Source organism: Hypoxylon trugodes (genome assembly GCF_022578975.1).
Source record: "Hypoxylon trugodes strain CBS 135444 unplaced genomic scaffold F4822scaffold_13, whole genome shotgun sequence".
In the NCBI taxonomy this organism is placed as follows: Eukaryota; Fungi; Ascomycota; class Sordariomycetes; order Xylariales; family Hypoxylaceae; genus Hypoxylon; species Hypoxylon trugodes.
In genome coordinates, this window is record NW_026250028.1 from 222,738 (window position 1) to 239,054 (window position 16,317).

General features: G+C 47.4%; 8 protein-coding genes across 8 annotated transcripts; 4 read left to right on the plus strand and 4 right to left on the minus strand.

Moving 5' to 3' along the window:
* The first annotated feature begins 122 nt into the window (after nucleotides 1-122).
* On the plus strand, nucleotides 123-985 carry F4822DRAFT_97143 (bladder cancer-related protein BC10-domain-containing protein). Its single transcript, XM_051464244.1, has 2 exons — nucleotides 123-244; nucleotides 338-985. Exons 1-2 carry the CDS (start codon nucleotides 228-230, stop codon nucleotides 765-767), a joined length of 447 nt encoding a protein of 148 aa, XP_051308567.1. The 5' UTR covers nucleotides 123-227; the 3' UTR covers nucleotides 768-985.
* Nucleotides 986-1,126: 141 nt separating this feature from the next.
* Nucleotides 1,127-3,358, minus strand: F4822DRAFT_97147 (glycoside hydrolase family 5 protein). The gene is made up of 3 exons (XM_051464245.1): nucleotides 2,541-3,358; nucleotides 2,385-2,475; nucleotides 1,127-2,322 (listed from the first exon to the last, which is right to left on the minus strand). Exons 1-3 carry the CDS (start codon nucleotides 2,773-2,775, stop codon nucleotides 1,203-1,205), a joined length of 1,446 nt encoding a protein of 481 aa, XP_051308568.1. The 5' UTR covers nucleotides 2,776-3,358; the 3' UTR covers nucleotides 1,127-1,202.
* Nucleotides 3,359-3,370: 12 nt separating this feature from the next.
* F4822DRAFT_422638 (protein serine/threonine phosphatase 2C) lies at nucleotides 3,371-5,868 on the minus strand. The gene is made up of 3 exons (XM_051459906.1): nucleotides 4,986-5,868; nucleotides 3,891-4,904; nucleotides 3,371-3,832 (listed from the first exon to the last, which is right to left on the minus strand). The coding sequence occupies exons 1-3, from the start codon at nucleotides 5,738-5,740 to the stop codon at nucleotides 3,718-3,720; spliced, it is 1,884 nt and encodes a 627-aa protein (XP_051308569.1). The 5' UTR covers nucleotides 5,741-5,868; the 3' UTR covers nucleotides 3,371-3,717.
* A 433-nt stretch (nucleotides 5,869-6,301) lies between these two features.
* On the plus strand, nucleotides 6,302-7,156 carry F4822DRAFT_435172 (uncharacterized protein; the record flags this gene model as incomplete). Its single annotated transcript, XM_051462129.1, has 3 exons — nucleotides 6,302-6,415; nucleotides 6,477-6,683; nucleotides 6,767-7,156. 3 exons carry the CDS (start codon nucleotides 6,302-6,304, stop codon nucleotides 7,154-7,156), a joined length of 711 nt encoding a protein of 236 aa, XP_051308570.1.
* F4822DRAFT_97178 (uncharacterized protein) lies at nucleotides 6,917-8,101 on the minus strand. Its single transcript, XM_051464246.1, has one exon. The coding sequence runs from the start codon at nucleotides 7,886-7,888 to the stop codon at nucleotides 7,247-7,249; it is 642 nt and encodes a 213-aa protein (XP_051308571.1). The 5' UTR covers nucleotides 7,889-8,101; the 3' UTR covers nucleotides 6,917-7,246.
* A 229-nt stretch (nucleotides 8,102-8,330) lies between these two features.
* On the minus strand, nucleotides 8,331-10,145 carry F4822DRAFT_97200 (uncharacterized protein). Its single transcript, XM_051464247.1, has 5 exons — nucleotides 10,136-10,145; nucleotides 9,693-10,039; nucleotides 9,359-9,624; nucleotides 8,901-9,312; nucleotides 8,331-8,840 (listed from the first exon to the last, which is right to left on the minus strand). Exons 2-5 carry the CDS (start codon nucleotides 9,953-9,955, stop codon nucleotides 8,645-8,647), a joined length of 1,137 nt encoding a protein of 378 aa, XP_051308572.1. The 5' UTR covers nucleotides 9,956-10,039; nucleotides 10,136-10,145; the 3' UTR covers nucleotides 8,331-8,644.
* A 783-nt stretch (nucleotides 10,146-10,928) lies between these two features.
* Nucleotides 10,929-12,471, plus strand: F4822DRAFT_97234 (uncharacterized protein). Its single transcript, XM_051464248.1, has 5 exons — nucleotides 10,929-11,272; nucleotides 11,381-11,443; nucleotides 11,552-11,724; nucleotides 11,779-11,806; nucleotides 11,871-12,471. The coding sequence occupies exons 3-5, from the start codon at nucleotides 11,647-11,649 to the stop codon at nucleotides 12,269-12,271; spliced, it is 507 nt and encodes a 168-aa protein (XP_051308573.1). The 5' UTR covers nucleotides 10,929-11,272; nucleotides 11,381-11,443; nucleotides 11,552-11,646; the 3' UTR covers nucleotides 12,272-12,471.
* A 1,689-nt stretch (nucleotides 12,472-14,160) lies between these two features.
* On the plus strand, nucleotides 14,161-16,113 carry F4822DRAFT_97282 (uncharacterized protein). The gene is made up of 4 exons (XM_051464249.1): nucleotides 14,161-14,967; nucleotides 15,030-15,121; nucleotides 15,171-15,706; nucleotides 15,765-16,113. The coding sequence occupies exons 1-4, from the start codon at nucleotides 14,812-14,814 to the stop codon at nucleotides 15,974-15,976; spliced, it is 996 nt and encodes a 331-aa protein (XP_051308574.1). The 5' UTR covers nucleotides 14,161-14,811; the 3' UTR covers nucleotides 15,977-16,113.
* Nucleotides 16,114-16,317: the final 204 nt, after the last annotated feature.

Below are 16,317 nucleotides of genomic sequence, written 5' to 3' on the forward strand. Positions count from 1 at the left end.
TAGCGAAATTATCTAAATACGTTATCCATATTATCCTACTCTCGTTACCTTATTTAATAATCAATTATCCCTCGTTATCTTTGTTGTTTGTCAGATTAAAAAAAGGGACCTACCCACGGACGTTGAATCATTGTTTGTAGGCTCCGGCAATACAACCGACCATCATCTCAGTCAAACGTCTCACCTGCAGCTACCAGCAACGCAAACGGCTTCCCGTCTCTACCGCCATGTTCTGTCTCCGAAGGTAATTATATCCTCATATCAGCATTATTTCCCCTAAACAATACACCCCGTAGAATTTATATGACGTGGGCTGACATGAGTTTCGATGGTACAGTTGGCTTCCTCTTCTCTTCATCCCGACAAACGCTTCTCCCGCCTTCATATTCCTATTCTTCGTTTGCACATACTTCCTAAATAGGCCCTGCGTTTACTGCTCCGTCCTACTCCTGATACTCTTCGTCACTTCATGTTACTGGTCGGATCGATGTTTCTTCGACTTTAGTAGCAACTGGTTCGCCCCGCGACCTCCGACGTCATCATGCCCTTCGAACGCGACGACAATACCCGACCCTGCTATCGCCGAATTCAATGCTACCGCTGTCGAGATGCTTAACACCACCGCCAGCGCTCTTGCTAGCGCAGCAGCCGAAGAGCTAGCTAAGCGAAAAGAAGAGTGGACAGGGCTCGGGATCGAATGGTTGCGAAGCCTGTTAGGCCGAAGGGAGTGGAGAATCGAGTGTATGGACCTATATATACGACTATAGATTCGTGCAGTTTGTTCCAAAGAGATTATAATGTTAAGCGCGATCTCGTCCTGTGGGCTTCTGAAGTTATACGGAGAAACAATTGCATGGCATCGGCGTTGGTTGGACTGCAGTTTAGCTGCCTCTCTAAGTATACACAAATCTATCGACTCTTGGATAACCGATCTTATACTCTGATATACTATATGGGCCAGACTATGGTTTGTTGTTTAGGTAAATGGTATATATCCTAGGCATTGAGAAGAACCGTGAACAAAAAGAATATCAATCATAATCCCAAACAATATTAAGATGTGACAGGCCTCGTGCTTGAGTACAAAAGGTGCCGGAGGGAACAAGACATATGACCGACCATTCAAGATCCTAGACAATAATGAGTAATCGCATTTCTTGATTTATGAATGGGTATCATAAATATCCTATATATTATTGCCTCTAACTCTTCGTCAAATTCATCGCCTTCACCCAGGGCTTCCAATAATTCTCCACGGTATCCGGATCCCTCCAACCAGTCCAATCCGCATTCGTCAAGCCCCAAGTATCAACCAACCCCTGGACCCCAGACCTTATACGATAACTACCCGCTAAACTCCACATCATCCAACTAACGTCATGCTTCTCGGTATATTCGCGAAGACAATTCTGTACCGTGGCGTTATACAGCGTCGCGTCTTGGGCATTGCCGAACTCGGACAAAATGACCGGCGTTAGGCGCGTTGCCGGCGGGCAGTCCTCTACAAGACCACCACCACTAGTGCTGTTACCGCTGTTAATACTACACCCAACTGGCGCATCAATACCAAGCGCATTAAACCCAGCGCGATACAGCGCGGCCTCAATCGCTTCGCAGGTACCCGTGTCCACGTCCTCGCTCATAGGGTACAAATGCAGCTCCCAGACAATCTTATCCGCCCACGGATGCTGCGCAAGGTCAAAGACCACCGGATCGCGCCGTCGCGCGTCGCGCACGGCCGTGCACTTGTAACACGGTGCCGTGAGTATGTTTTTTCCGCTTGTGAGCGCGGACAAGTCTTCGTCATATTGCATGCCCGACCATGTAACTAGGAGGTCCGGGTTTGCGGCGTGTATCGCGTCAGCGCCGGCGCTCATATTTCCGACGAGTGTCTCCCAGTTGTAATACAAATCCGTTCGGTTCCAGCTCTCACGCAATTCATTGCGCAAGGACATGGAAACGACGTTTGGGTGATCCTTGGCCCATGTCGCGACGTGCGAGAGTCCGCGCCGCCAGTTCAATGTGTCGAAATTAAGGTCGTCAAACCAGGCGTTGCCGTCGGTGTGGCTACAGCACCATTGCGCCTTGCCGACATGGACATCGGGATGAATATATATGCCCTTATACAACGCGATACTCGCGATATCAGACCAAATCTCGAAGCGTGTCGTCTCGCGAGTCCAAGTAGGGTTCTTAGCGATAATTTCGTTGGTGACTTTAGTACCATTCTCATAACCGAGAGCCATGATGAGAGCAACTTCGAGAGGTACATCTTCGCCTCCTCGGTCGTAAATTTCCTCGACCATTTGAATCGCATAACCCCTATTATTAAGTTAGTCATGAGTTATCATGAGTTAGATATCACTTGGGCGAGGTCCATTTACATGCGGATGAAATTGAAACCCACACCGGCAACGTCGTCCAAGATATCTTCGGCAGACTTCCACTCCAAACCTTCGGGGATCATTGTCTCGCCTATATCTAAGCTTAGTCTTCATGTTCATATGAATCGGTTTACATGGTAATTCAAAATCACCTACCACTCATGGGCCAGTTAACTCCAGCCCAGGTAACCACTTCATCACGGTTATTGACAACATCTCTCCCCTTAGTCTTAAAAGGAGCGTATGGCCATTCCCCGGAAGAGTTTTCTTGCCTGCGGCTGATGCGCTTCTGCCAGCGCGGCTCAAAGTCCCCTTCAAGCGCAGGCACCGGTGGCATCCACGAAGCGCACGCCAACGTTGCGCAAAGCGACAACACGACCGATACCTTCATATTGAGGAGATTGGGTTACAATAAACACACCATCGATCAGGTCACACGGGTGCGACAGGGTAGTAATTATATAATGCAACTAAGGCCATATTTATAACCGACTGGTCGCTTCACCTCGTTCGTAGGAAAGCAAGTTTCCGCTGGCCAAGACAAAAAAAAAAAAGCCTTTGTCCTTATTTAGCTTCGGTAAATTGTGTACTTGACCATTTCGAGCGGGTGATATGCCCTATCGAACAGTATGGTCCCTTACATTGCCAGGTTGCCATCCTCATCTTAGATTTCATTCCAGTGGAGCGGCTGTTAAGAGTACCTATACCAGGGCTAGTAGGTGACGTTAGTAGGTACCTAATAGTGAGGAGATACGAGAAATCCGGGGTATAACATGGGGAATTGCAGTTACTTCAGCGGGGAAAACTGACCCTAGCCGTGCTGTGGGCGGTGGAATTGTCGCTATCTATTAGGCCGAACGCTCCATGGCGCGCGCTAGGGACGGAAAATTAGTTCAGTGGCGCCATGACGGCCTCAACTTATTACGCCCGGCTTAAGTTAGCTTCTGAAGTCGATTAGTGTAGCAATTTAATAAGTTTAAAAGTTATTCCCTAGTTATGCCGGCACAAGGCGAACCACGATATGTCTTGGCGACCTCGCCTTAAAAATTATATTAGGGGATGAGGATAGTGGATCACAAATGGTCTTGATTTGAAAGGTACCTGATTCTATAAGTGAAGTACCAAATAATATGGCCTCGTACTTTTGACCTTGACCCTTGAGCTCGGTAATCAGCATAAACAAAAGGCATATTTCGCACCTATTCAAACGCCTAGCCTTAAAACCTCTATCTGGCAAAAAACCCCCCATTTATGCGGCCGGTGATGCGCGTAACAAGGAAATGATTAGCCCCCCTCGCGGTATACGTAATAGAATATCCCCCTAGCAGGTTCATTACAATCTTGGTTTGATAGCTGATTGAGGAATACTCGAGGCTTCCTCGTTAACGAGCACCGAACCATTCTTTGGACCATTGCCGAAGAAGATAACCTGTACCGTCAGATCATCCCTACACATGGTTAGCAGTTATACTAGATATAACAGAAAGGTAATTCTAAATAACTGACCTATACCGTCTCGAAAACGGAGAAACAAGTGTGAGCAATGCGCATACTTGCTCCTCATTCTTACCACCGAGGGCATTGCGAATTAAATGCGTGGCAACGTTCTTGTCCTTCACGACGAACCGTTCCTTCTCATCGGGCGAGATACCCCATTGTCGTAGTCGAACCGGAGTCTTCTGGCCATCAGGACCTGCCTCCTTGCTAGCTTCCACAGGAAGATCTTGACCAGGGCCAAATAACTTTGCCCATACAGAGCTCATTTGCGACGTTGACGCTTGCTCTGCGGCTTGTGTCTCAATCCACTTGCCGACCAGACCAACAACTTCTTCATTTGTCAGCATCTCCCAAAGGCCGTCTGTAGCCATAACTAGAAAATCGCCCCTTTCGGGTTGAACTTGAGTGGCAGTGATAACAGGCTCAGCTGTCACGTAAGGGGGAGTCTTGAGGTATGGGGATGAGCTTCGGCCAAAGAATGATGCTCGTAGTCGCTCGCCAACTTCTCTACTCCACTTATAGGTAGCATCACCGAATGCTCGGGTCGGCTCGAGGCCACCAAGTACGCGGCCGTTGTGTACAACGCGATCTTCACCAGGATGATCCTTGCGCATTCGTGCCGCCTCGTTGGGATTGCTTCCAGTTTGATCTTCGGATAAAGCAGTCGCTGTCCATTTGCCATTGGAACTACGGCGACCTAGAACAGCACGCGAGTCGCCTGTACAAGCTACGCGGAGGGTCTTGGTGCTGCTATCATAGAAAGATAGTAGAGCGCAAGAACCAGATAAGGCAGGGCCCAAAAGTTCAGCTGCTACTCGCTTCGAGTTAGACTTCAAAACTTTCTGCACACTTTCGTGTACAATCTCGTAATCCAAACGATTGAAACCAAGCTTAATAGCAGTGTCAATAGCCTCAGAGGAGGGCACTGTTCCCAGTGTTCCAGCAGCCTTGTAGGTAGTGTTCAATTCTCGGGCAACAAAACTGATCAAGGTTTGTCGGAGTTTCGCCGACGTAGTCCAACCACTAGAAAATATTAGCCTCTAACCCCGTACGACGAAGGGGGGTTGGAAGAGATGCGATGGAATTTATATAGATATTACGTACGCATGACCGTCAAAAACACCCCAAAACATCCAATCGTTGGTAGATTGCCCCTCATTCTTTTCACCATCTCGTGAAGCAACCTCGACAATCTTTTCGGCGTGGTCGTCTTCGATCGGATTGTTACTCGCAACTTGCACCACGTCGTATCGCAAGACACCTTGTCCTCGATTGACTAGGAAGGAGGCTTCATTCTGGCGAAGTTTCTCGGTGGCTTGCTCGGGCGTGAGCATCTCCAATACGTTTCTTCCACTACCGTCGACGTTCTTCGCAATCGGACCGTCGCCGACAAAAGTACCGGTGTGCAAATCGTCGGCTCCGACTACGAGGACATTACGGGTGGGGGCCGCACTATTCGTAAACTGAGTGGGAGTAGTCGTATATGATTTAGCTCCAACTTGCTCTAGAGTATTTCCTCCCTTGTACGTATACCAAGCACCGTAGCCGACTAGGCTCGATACCAGCGCGAAAGAGAATCGACGGATATACATGGATGATCGCAAGGGCTCGCTTACAGCATAGTTGGGGCGCGGAGGATAAGAGGAAGCGGAGGCGGTCGCGGTTGATGTTGATGTTGATGTTGACGTAGAGGCGGCGGATCGAACGCTTAGGCTGGCAGCGTTATGACCACTGCTGGCGTTGTTGTAATGGTGATGGTAGTGGGGGAAAACGGTGCGTCGCGGGCGACTAGTACGAGCTAAGCCCCGGACTGCGCATTGAAAAGTCGTCCTAAGGGCTCTGACGGGTACGCGACGCATTTGGGAGGAATATCGCGGTCGGCGCCGGATTGAAGATGGGAAGAGGTTCGTTGTCGCTTAACGAACCACAAAAATCTTGAAAGACGAGTTCCAGGGCTGGTAGCGGAGTGGAGCGCGAGTCCGGGGATGGGTTGCGTGTGAGAATTGCAGGTGAAAAGATTAGGTAAGCTTTGGAGACAGTGGAGACGGTGGAGACAGGGATGTCGAATCGTGACCTACTTCTCTTTTAGGCAGTAGAGTTACAACTTATCGGAACTAATCGGGCTGTAAAGCGCACATGTGGGTAGGTACATGTAGGGTTACCACTTTAGGTCCGGTGCTCGCTGCGCTGCTGCTACGCGCAAAATGTACAGGGGGTTCCAGCGCTAGGTCCAGGGTTCTGGATTACAGATTACATGTAGGTACCTCCTTACCTAAAGGAGCCGCCATACTTTATCCATGTCGCTTTCAACCTCGGCTCCTCACAAATATCATCATCGAAAAACAGCAATTAGATATACTCAAGCAGTTGATACATTTCTCAACATATATACCTATATAAGAGCCTGTTGTTTTATAAATATGTCAGCATCGGAAAATCCCCTGGCTGGTATCCAACGTCGCGCCGCCGAAGATCCTGATGCACGATTCAAGGCTTTCGACTCGTATCCTTGGGCTAAAGACAGAGCATTCACTGTGAGTCGCAAGGCCCTAATTTTTATCAATGTACAATAGCGACTAAATATTTCAAATGAAGGAACAACTTTCAAGTGCCTTAAATAGTGCGCAACCTGGCGAATCGAATCTTTCTGAGATCGCGCTCGGGGCTCGGGTCCACAGATTCGAGCAGCAAACCAAAATCAAAGTCGATGGTGATGAGTATAAACAATGGCTTTCCCGAAACAATATTCAACAACCAAGATTCGTCTCTGAAGAAGCGGTGGCGATAGAATTAGTGACCGCGGTATGTTTTGAATCAAGATCGCATAAAATTGCATACGCCTACATCGTCCAGGACGAGAGATTACTAATGCCTACCATCACCAGCCGAACCCCCAAGATAGAAAACTAGCACATCTTCTCGTAGAACTAGGCGATCCTCTAGGGCAAATTGCTCTCCAGCAAACCAACCCCCAACCAGATGTTGTTGTCCCCAGTTGGCAGGCCGCTGCACCAACAGCAGAGCTCTATATCCAAAGAGATCCAACATCAACAGAACCCGGCAAGGAACCCTATCCTAAGAAATTCGAGGAAATAGTTGAATTTTTACAGAGTGGCAAACCAATACCTGGGATTCGGCAAATCCCCGATACCGTGATCGAAGATCCGTCAATTACCGCTCACGGACGTCTCACAGCGCCACCAAAGCCCTGGGAAATCGGACGAACCCCTTCGACTGAATATCCCGAGCCATCAATCGCGCAAGGTGGAATATAGAATAATTGGAGATAATAAAGTAATAATTAATTAGTAACCGGCCATTAAGTATAACTACTGCTGTACATGTATACGTTCAAATTCCGACTGCTACCCATCAATTTCCATCATATCCTCAGGCGAAACAGTGGTCGACTTCGCATTACTTTTAATCTCCTTAGTCTTCTTATCCTTCTCATTCTCAACATGCTGCGCAAGCGCCTCAAGTGTCATGATTCCATGCTTCGTTAAGTTCATCAGCATCTTCTCGGCAGACTTGCGCGGGGGTTCTCCAAACCGACCAGCCGTCTCAATATGTTGACAATGCTCGTGCGTGAAATTTGGTGGTACTTCGTACGGGCCTCTCTTTGGCTCGGGACAAAATGATCGGATGAAGAAGATCTCATCAAGTTCCTGGCTGTTGTCGGGAAGCGCGCGTTCTTCTTCCTCCGTTAATCCCGGGACCGCTTTTAGGTATCGAGGGAGGTTGTATTCATGTTGTTGACATTCCCGACGGATGCGAGTCTTTTCGCGGTTGAGCATATAGTATATGTTATCTTGGACGGCATCCGCGTGACGATCAATCCAGGCACGCGTCTCTGAGGACAGCTCGATGGGATCTGTGGGCGGATCTGGTGGCGGTTTGGTAAGATCCATATTTGCAGGTACGAATATACTAGGCGCGATGGTCTGATAAACTGGGATGTCTTCTTGTTGGTGTGCTTTGGTTTCCCTTTGCACCGTAATTGCCATGATCGCCGTTTGATGTAATGATCCAGGGGTCAAGATTCTTCGACGACTAAAACTAGCTGAACCTGAGATTGCATGCGAGAACTGGCCGGATAGCAACCCATCAACTTAGACCTTTTCGTCCCTTTATGTACCTAGGTAGGTGAGTAGTTGTTTGTGGCAAAGGTGTAAAGGGAAACAGTGAGTGAGCAAATATATGGTCTTTGGCGGGGTGATCGAACCCCCACATTATGCACTTAGCTAAATGGTTGATTATGTCAGCTCCATTGCTACAGAGACTTGATGCTACTATTAGGTAAGTCGTATGCAACTACCTAGGTACAGGCAATTAGACTCCTGATACCTACATAAGTTCAACTCCTTTTCATGGAGGTTTCCTGATCTCTACGCGTTTCGTCAAGTCAAATTCGCTACCTTACGCTCTTGAATAGTTATTGTAAACTACCTAGTAGTTCGTAGGCATAAATAGAGTATCTGAAGTATTTCTATTAGACTCAAAAGATAGTATTCGTTTCGACTGTTAGAAAGTAGCCTCAACTTTCCGAATATTCAGCTACATGAATAGAAAGATAGTAATCCACAAGACGATGAAACAAGAGGGTTTAGAACACGACGTAGAAATTATTCTTAAAGTCCTATCGAAGTGAAATCAGCAATTCTACTTTATGATACATTAACACGCAATAGTACGCTAGACAACAATACGCTACCATCGCATTCCGCATAAGAACCATATTTTAACAATTTACAACTGCACATTCACCGTAAATTAAAACCATAACCTGACGTTACTGTAGGTAGCGTTGCGTCGGCGTATCTACGGATTCCGTCTTGACGTCTATCTATAGGACGGTCCCTAGGGGACGGTATATCCTCGACGCCCACTCTCTGGGATGATTGTTCTTCTTGGTGGTAGTTTGGCCATTTCCATTGTTCGAACTTTTGACGATATTGTCTGTCTCTAATTATTATATGAGAATATTTCTTGTGCTAGCAAAGGAGGTGGACGACTTACGTAGCTCTGAAATCATGTGTCCTTGCCATTTCATTCTTTACCTTAGGTACTGGCCAGCGCTTAGTAACATATAGGTCCCTCAATGTATCCTGATGTTTCTCCCAATCGGTAGTTATGTTTTCTGGCTCCAACGATGATGGGGGCGGCGGTGGTGATTCACTCCCCGATTCTACCGTTAAATTCACTAATTGAGCCGGTGTAAATTCCCGTAGGGTAGTCGGAGCATAAGTTTTGATCGCGTTGTTCATACATTTCCCAATGGCTTCCTTTAAAGGGGTCGAGATTGGACCGATTTGATTCTCGTTAAGACCCAACGCAGAATGAATACTCGTAGTAAGGTCACCCTTTAATTCCTGCAAGACCTTGGCTATAGCTTGTTGCGTATCGGTGGCATGGAGGTCTTCTACCAGGTCTATAGTAGTTAGTAGCCGATAAGGAATCTAGGATCTCTGACTGACATGGGGATGATGGTCGTGCGCAATTTGGAAAGAGTATATCCCAACACTGGAACCATTTGGCCTCTTCATTGGCACCTCTCTTTCGAGTCTTGAGTTGGGCCATAGTCACCTGGTTGATCCCTTGGACTCGCGCGTCCCGGTCTGCCGTCTCCGACACCGTACACGGCTTAGTAGCTCGCATGTGAAGTTTAAGATCTTCTTCAGCCTCGAAGGCGCTGAAACATCTGTGACAAGCGAATATTACATGTCGGCGATATAGATGTTCCCTAAAGTAGTTGGGTAATATATCAGCCGAGTTGAAGATAACTGATATAGGGGACAATTAAGAACTTACTTCATACGGTGGACTGAATCCCACCCATGACCACATGAGCCTCCCCGAAGATATCGATGGCGATCGTATAGATAGAAAGGACAAGCATATCTCACCGGGGCGTCCTGTTTTTGGCGTTTGGATAAGTCGTGGTCGTCGCTATCAGCGCTAGATCGAGGGTGCTTCATTCCGTGTATCGAAGACAATCGGTCGGGCGTGACGGTGGCTTTAACCTGCTGTTCTACTCTAACCTGACGAGGCATTTGTGTCAGATTCGAAAACATTATCTTAAGAGTAATTAGTCGCCCCTAAATCAATAGACTATGCGCGCTTTATTATAAGCTAATTTTCTTCAGATCTATTGATCGCTATAACGTAGAGGTTAATACGAATTAAATTCCGTGTGCGATTGCTTTAGCCTAAGTAATGACCTAGGCCCAAGGCTGGAGTGTGGGATTGCTTACCTAGGTAGGCGTCGAAAACCGTACGACAAAGGTATCTTGTCTGGTCCGAAAGCCCGCGGGCATTCTACTCCGCTTTTACTGCGCGCAAGCTGCTACATGTAGCAAATGACAGAAATTAGATTTCGCTGGAAACGCGTAGAAAACTTATGTCGCGCTCGGGGCCGAGTTTTTCGGTCTCGCTTCTTGCTTAATATTTTGGTGATTGGCTCGGGGTGTCTGGTAGCCGGGGCTGTAGCATCAGCTGCTCGTATAAGGTATATTTCTAAGTGCTTGATAGGCTGCCGACCTTAAAAGACATGCAGCGGCAATATAATATGTGAGCTTGTAACACACTGGCGGGGAGGAGGACTTGGTGATCTAGCCATTCGTTTCCACGCCCGCTACACCTCCATACGACAACCGGTGTCTGCCTTGTCTGATTTATATATGATGACTGCCTAGGTGTAACCCGAGGAACCGGGGTGGGAGCTCGAAAGGTACTAAATATGGCACAGTTTTTGTGCGAGAAAGGAGACAACGCGCCGCAGAGCTAAATATTCCGTACGCCGGAGCCTTCCTGGAGAGCCTTCGTATAATCGAAATCCGGAATTCGTTAGGTATATAGGTATTTTGATTTAACACCACGCCCACATCCACATGGGTGCGAAGAGTCTGTACAATATACAGTAGCCACGACCAAGGCTCTCCGTACTAAATAGGACTGGTGATGGTCGGGGCTTCCGGTTTGGGAAGCCTACGGCCGTGTGTTCCTTTATGCCCACACCAGGCGATTTATGCGTATGTAATGGTGGTTCGATCCTAGGTTCTCAAACCGCGGTACCGCTCACCGGACCTTATTATAGATGATTGCGTAAGGTGATAGATCCCGTGAGGTTTCCGTTCCGACCGTTCCCCACCCCCATGAATCTTCGAGAGTAGACGGATCCTGCCTTCTTTCTTTCCCAACTTACTCCGCGATTTGATGTTACTAGGTTTAGAGTTGATTTATTCCATTATCACACCCTTGAAGGACCTAGTCCACACATTTATATTCCTTGCTTCCGACGGCCCCTGAATGAATCGCCGTGACCAATCTTGGCTTATGAGAAACGAGCCTGTCGTCGTAAATTAACGTGCTACCAGAAATCGGCTGAGCGAGTAAGTCTCTGGGTCTCTTTTGAAGTCGAAAAGCGCTTTATCATTTCATTATATAAATGAGGAACCTTGAGCTCGTCGACAACGACTAACCGGATTTCGCTTGACTAGTTTTGTACAATAGGGCGGAAACGCCGCCGTCCGGGCTTTGAGAAGCATCTCATTAAGTCGTTCGTTCGTCTCATATGTCGTCGAGCCCTCCCCGTCCAAGACCTAAGAAGCCATATAGTTGGACTAGGATCCATGTCTATAAGAGCTCGACTGATTAGAATCGCGACGAAGGGACTAGTAGTCGAGGGCACGTTGCGCCGAGGGCCCATCTCGTTAAAACATAGCCCAACAAAATTCTAACTACCACGGCACACCCTGTGTTCAACATGCGCTTCCGGCATACATTGACGGTTATTACTATCGCTACCTCGTGGCGGGCACCAATAGCTTTAGCAATCCCTATGGTGAGTAAAGATATACCATGAGTGCATGACAATGAAAGTGCTAACAGACCATAGTCAATTGCCCACACAGCGGGTGACTCGGGTAAGCAAGTGATCTCCTATGTTCTATTCCGCATTTTCCAGAGGAGCTAACCTCTACGTTTTAGTTGAACTCAGCCCAATAGCTGGTGTTCCTCAAGAAAGCAATAGCACAAATAAGATCACTCTCGAAAGGGTTGCGGTCGTCCTTGGGCTTGTTGTTAGTGTCCGTGCCATCATCAAAACTATAATCGCTGTTATAAAGTGGATGCGTAAGATGAGGGATCGCAAAGGAAAACATAGGCAGGAAGCTGCCGGGGTTTCCAGGAATCCTATTAACGACGAAGCTGGTAGAGAAGCTCGCGATGCGTTTGCACTGACAACGCAGCCGGAGGACAGTAATGAGATTGAGATTAAGCTTGAGACTCTTCCAAAAGTTGTTACTGTAGATAAAGTTGCGCCACCGTCGTCATTACCTGTGGAGAGACCTTCTCAGGTGCCGACCCCTTCCTCCTCATCGCGGGTGTAGTCTATTGTGGAAACAGAGAGTTAGGTTGGAAACTCGAGCCCAGTTATGTAATAACTACTCTTGATCGAGATGGAATTGCTTTTATGATGGTTTGGGACACTCCTTTGGTCTTTTCTCCCTGCTTAATTCTCCTTTCTTTCTTCCTTTCTTTCCCTATTCCTCAAGGCGTTGAGTGGATCACTGGTTTGGAAGGGGTATTCTTATGTGCAAATCGGAATTGATAGTATAATCAATGGATTATAGGAAGCCTTAATTGAATGAACGTGAAAATGGAACATCAATTTCGTGAGGAAAAAAGAAGGAAGGAAACGAATCGATGGGAAAAATTTAAATTTCTCATTTAAAAATTTACCCCTCACTCTAATCCCACTTCCTTCAGGTCGCAAGAAACGAAGGCGCGATGGCAGACCACGCGCAGTGCGAGCGACGACGGCGGCGGTCCGGACTACCCCAGGAAACCCCGCTAAAGCCTTTGAGTGAAGAGCAGTGCGCTGTGGTTCGTCGAGGGCTAGCGCATCCCCCCTGTAGGTTTAGCGACTCAGTTAACCAAAGCCTCGCCGAGTTGGCTTGAAGGCTCAAGGTATTCTATTCGCTTCAATTAAATTCGGCTTGATTCTGATCTAAGGTTAAAGAGACCTTCACTTTATAATCGCGCAACAACAAGCTAATGTCTCAACAAGCCGTGTACTCATTGTTGGGAAATTGGCCAACCAAGCGATACGGCGCAGAGAGCGCGCTCTCGGAGGTTGTAATATGTTACGGAGTTGGGGTTAGGTACAGTACCTAGGTACGCCACATTCGTCATTTAATCGCCATTACCCTATAAATATAGTGGACTATAGCGACTGTTTCCCTATCACCTTAGCGCTATTCGCATTGTAGACTTAGCTTTCGGCGCAGGTTTATTTAACGCCCCGGCGAGCTCCGTGTACCGTGTCGTATTCGCAAGCGTACAATATCTAGCGGTCAATAGCCTGCTAACCCGCTAGTTATTATCACATCTTGACTGATTTACCGCCGAGTTAACAGCTCCTTGTCCCGCAGCGGCAAGTAGAGCATTCCAAACAACCCGGTTGCACTGGCGACGTTATAAATGGCGAAGGATTCCGAAGTACCTAGGTAGTCGAAAATGATAGTGGAGATGAAGTAAGATGCGCGAGTGCGCGCAAGTGGGAGGACGAGGACTCCTTATCGCTGTTCCACCTTGCAACTTCGGAAGACAGCAAGCACTGCCAATAAACCCAAGAAAAGAGCGCCACCAGTCATTTTAAGAGCCATTTTCCTCGCGAACGAGACAAGCTCTATCAACTCCTCCCTGTCGAGTCCCACGGCGTCTCGCGCTGCATAGTAATCTCGCGTACCCGACCAGGAATCCCGGAGCACTGACGGCAATTCGGATGGATGTCGCAACGCCTGAAAACATTCTCCCAGTGCCTGCCTTTCGAGCTCGGCTTCATGGCGTGGGTAAGGCATTGCAAATTGTATAATGAAGTCTTTTCTGAAAAAGCGAGGATGATCAATGAATTTCCTTGGGCTGACCACTCGTAACTATAGGTCGCATTTCTAAGAGTGAAATAGTGCGCTATGAAACTTGGGCTGCTAGGCTGTTTTTAGGGGGAGACCTGAGCTGAAATACGCCCCCTGTGCCCCCTAAACTGATCTGCAAGATCGACCTAATTACCCCCTAAACCCAGTCAACCAACACGCTAATATGCTCTTCCATAAATGGTAAGTGCTAGCCCGTAGCTGAGTTCTAATTGGCTCATTCATAGCACGGTAGTTCCATGTAAAGTCGTGATTTCGCCTAATTTTTATATAGTATATTTCTTCTTGAACAAGTTATTTTACATCAATTTTTGACTGAAAACGTATAGTGGAGTGATCATTGAGGTAGTGCTGAGTTCTTCTTGTGTCGAGCTCAATTAAAATTGCATGTTCGCAGGCCTATCAACTAAATGGTACCCCACGGAAGCAGTAGGCTTTTTAAAACGTACCACTATAACTTACCTAGGTAGGTACCTAGCTAAGAGGCGTGTGCTAACAGAAATCACAAGGGGCATATAGGGAGTATTATGGGGAACTCATAGGGCTCCTGTTATGATATCTTACGGTCTACCTTAATTACGAAGCGATGTTAGTATGCTATCCCAACACTAGCCATAGACCCTAGGTGTTAATCTCATACTTAGATACCTAGGCATAGGTCGCCCACGCCTCTCACGTCCCCTGTATACTTAACCAGCAGTTTTGGCAATTCCTTATCAACGAGTTCTAACCTCGAACTGAAGCCAGCCAATTATATACGATGTCATGCTATCGCCAACTCCGCTGCAGAAACCAGGATGCTACATCTCCAACTTGCTATCTGTCCAATAATGGTGCCGCCTCATACGGTTTGGTGGATGGTCAGTGTTCTCCTTAGGTACTTACTCAGCTATATGTGCGAATGATATCACTCTTTAACTTTACCCTCAAAGCCCCTCTTGCAACAAGTGCAATTGACCTCTTTTCCTTACGATACAATACATTGCCTAATCGCAATGGCTTCGACTTCTGATTTCCCGATTCTTGACTTTTCAAACTTCACAGCCGACTTCGATTTGTTTTCCAGGGAACTGTACCTTGCAAGTAACAAATGGGGCTTTTTCGTCTTGACCGGGACCGGAATTCGCGGCGTGGATGAAATGTTTGACCTTGTGCGTGGTTATACAGAACCAACTGACCCCAGTCGTTAACAACTACTAACTATTCAGCCTAGTCTCGTCAATTCTTCGATTTGCCTCTAGAGCAGAAAGGGGAGAAAATCATGAACGAACAGGCAATAGGATATGATGGAAAAACTAAAACCACGTATATAACAATATTCTCATGCGAAAACCCTAGCTCATAGGTGCTTTAGATTTGCTGCTTCAGAAGGGATGGCTTTTAGTCTACCATCAGGGGGGATTATGGAGACCGATCACTTACCAGCTTGGTGGGACCAAAGCAAGCGGAGGAAAATCGAAGACTTCAAATCGCAGTGCCAGGACCTGAATCATGCGCTTCTTTCGTGTTTTGCTGTCCAATTAGGACTTGACAAGGACTACTTCCTCGCAATGCATGCTGAGAAGGCACCAGGCAATACGTTGAAGCTTATCAAGTACCCTCGCATGGAACACAGACCTGGCGTCGAGATCCCGCGTCTCTCTGAACATACAGACTGGGGAAGTATAACGTTGGTATTTACCAAGCAAGGAGGCCTTGAGATTCGCGACCCCAACAATGAATGGTGTCAGGTCCCCATCGTCCCCGATGGAATTGTCGTGAACATCGCGGATGCGCTATCCCTATGGACTGGCAAGGAACTTAAGTCGACGATGCATAGAATCACCTGGGAGAACCTTCCTATAGAACAGGAGAGGTATAGTATGGCATACTTCGTGAATCCCAACCTCGGTAGGTTTTAACGGAAGTTATCCGTGATGAAATCGTCGGCTCTACTAACAATGTTCAGATGCACCTCTTTCGAACCCCAAGGACAGTGAGTCGCAGAAGAATGGTAATGGACTTACTTTCGGGGATTACTACCAGATCCGCTTGCGTTTAACGTACGGATCACTCGAGGATAGTGACTTTAAAGACGTCGATCCAGAGGCGCTCTATATGGTCAAGACCTTAGGTGTTGCAGATGCAGGTTATTTGAAGACCAATGCCATTGCAGCTTGATCAATTCCAAGGGGAACCTAGGTAGGAAAGGGGGGGTTGGAGTAGAGTCGGGGGTGGTATGAGTGCCTGATCCACTGGTGTGCAGACCTTGTGAGAGTATAGCAGAAAAGTGTATCGAATAAAGCCGCGCTTGCTGCGGTAGGAAGGGTGGAATCCTTCTTGATACCTTTTTTCGTCGTATCATTTACCCACCGATCTAGCCATGGCTGTGTTTCCTACCCCTCCGCGATCTCTTTCAACCTGGCTTATGTTTGATATCTGCGCTCTGTGGCTATGGCGATCCTAGACAAATGCCTTGCAACGTGGATGGACTTTCTCACGAGATTGTGTCGGGTAATTCG

What these genes read in the sequence shown, in the direction of transcription:
- F4822DRAFT_97147 (XM_051464245.1), bottom strand. Translation starts at nt 2,775, where the DNA reads ATGAAGGTATCGGTCGTGTTGTCGCTTTGCGCAACGTTGGCGTGCGCT. An exon ending in AGTTAACTGGCCCATGAGTG is followed by an intron (nt 2,476 to 2,540) that starts GTAGGTGATTTT and finishes GCTTAGATATAG; the next exon opens with GCGAGACAATGATCCCCGAA. An exon ending in GGTTTCAATTTCATCCGCAT is followed by an intron (nt 2,323 to 2,384) that starts GTAAATGGACCT and finishes ACTTAATAATAG; the next exon opens with GGGTTATGCGATTCAAATGG.
- F4822DRAFT_422638 (XM_051459906.1), bottom strand. Translation starts at nt 5,740, where the DNA reads ATGCGTCGCGTACCCGTCAGAGCCCTTAGGACGACTTTTCAATGCGCA. An exon ending in GGTGTTTTTGACGGTCATGC is followed by an intron (nt 4,905 to 4,985) that starts GTACGTAATATC and finishes AATATTTTCTAG; the next exon opens with TGGTTGGACTACGTCGGCGA. An exon ending in CCGTTTTCGAGACGGTATAG is followed by an intron (nt 3,833 to 3,890) that starts GTCAGTTATTTA and finishes AACCATGTGTAG; the next exon opens with GGATGATCTGACGGTACAGG.
- F4822DRAFT_97178 (XM_051464246.1), bottom strand. Translation starts at nt 7,888, where the DNA reads ATGGCAATTACGGTGCAAAGGGAAACCAAAGCACACCAACAAGAAGAC.
- F4822DRAFT_97200 (XM_051464247.1), bottom strand. Translation starts at nt 9,955, where the DNA reads ATGTTTTCGAATCTGACACAAATGCCTCGTCAGGTTAGAGTAGAACAG. An exon ending in CGCACGACCATCATCCCCAT is followed by an intron (nt 9,313 to 9,358) that starts GTCAGTCAGAGA and finishes TAACTACTATAG; the next exon opens with ACCTGGTAGAAGACCTCCAT. An exon ending in ACACATGATTTCAGAGCTAC is followed by an intron (nt 8,841 to 8,900) that starts GTAAGTCGTCCA and finishes AATTAGAGACAG; the next exon opens with ACAATATCGTCAAAAGTTCG.
- F4822DRAFT_97234 (XM_051464248.1), top strand. Translation starts at nt 11,647, where the DNA reads ATGCGCTTCCGGCATACATTGACGGTTATTACTATCGCTACCTCGTGG. An exon ending in TAGCTTTAGCAATCCCTATG is followed by an intron (nt 11,725 to 11,778) that starts GTGAGTAAAGAT and finishes AACAGACCATAG; the next exon opens with TCAATTGCCCACACAGCGGG. An exon ending in CCACACAGCGGGTGACTCGG is followed by an intron (nt 11,807 to 11,870) that starts GTAAGCAAGTGA and finishes TCTACGTTTTAG; the next exon opens with TTGAACTCAGCCCAATAGCT.
- F4822DRAFT_97282 (XM_051464249.1), top strand. Translation starts at nt 14,812, where the DNA reads ATGGCTTCGACTTCTGATTTCCCGATTCTTGACTTTTCAAACTTCACA. An exon ending in TGGATGAAATGTTTGACCTT is followed by an intron (nt 14,968 to 15,029) that starts GTGCGTGGTTAT and finishes TATTCAGCCTAG; the next exon opens with TCTCGTCAATTCTTCGATTT. An exon ending in CTTCGTGAATCCCAACCTCG is followed by an intron (nt 15,707 to 15,764) that starts GTAGGTTTTAAC and finishes AACAATGTTCAG; the next exon opens with ATGCACCTCTTTCGAACCCC.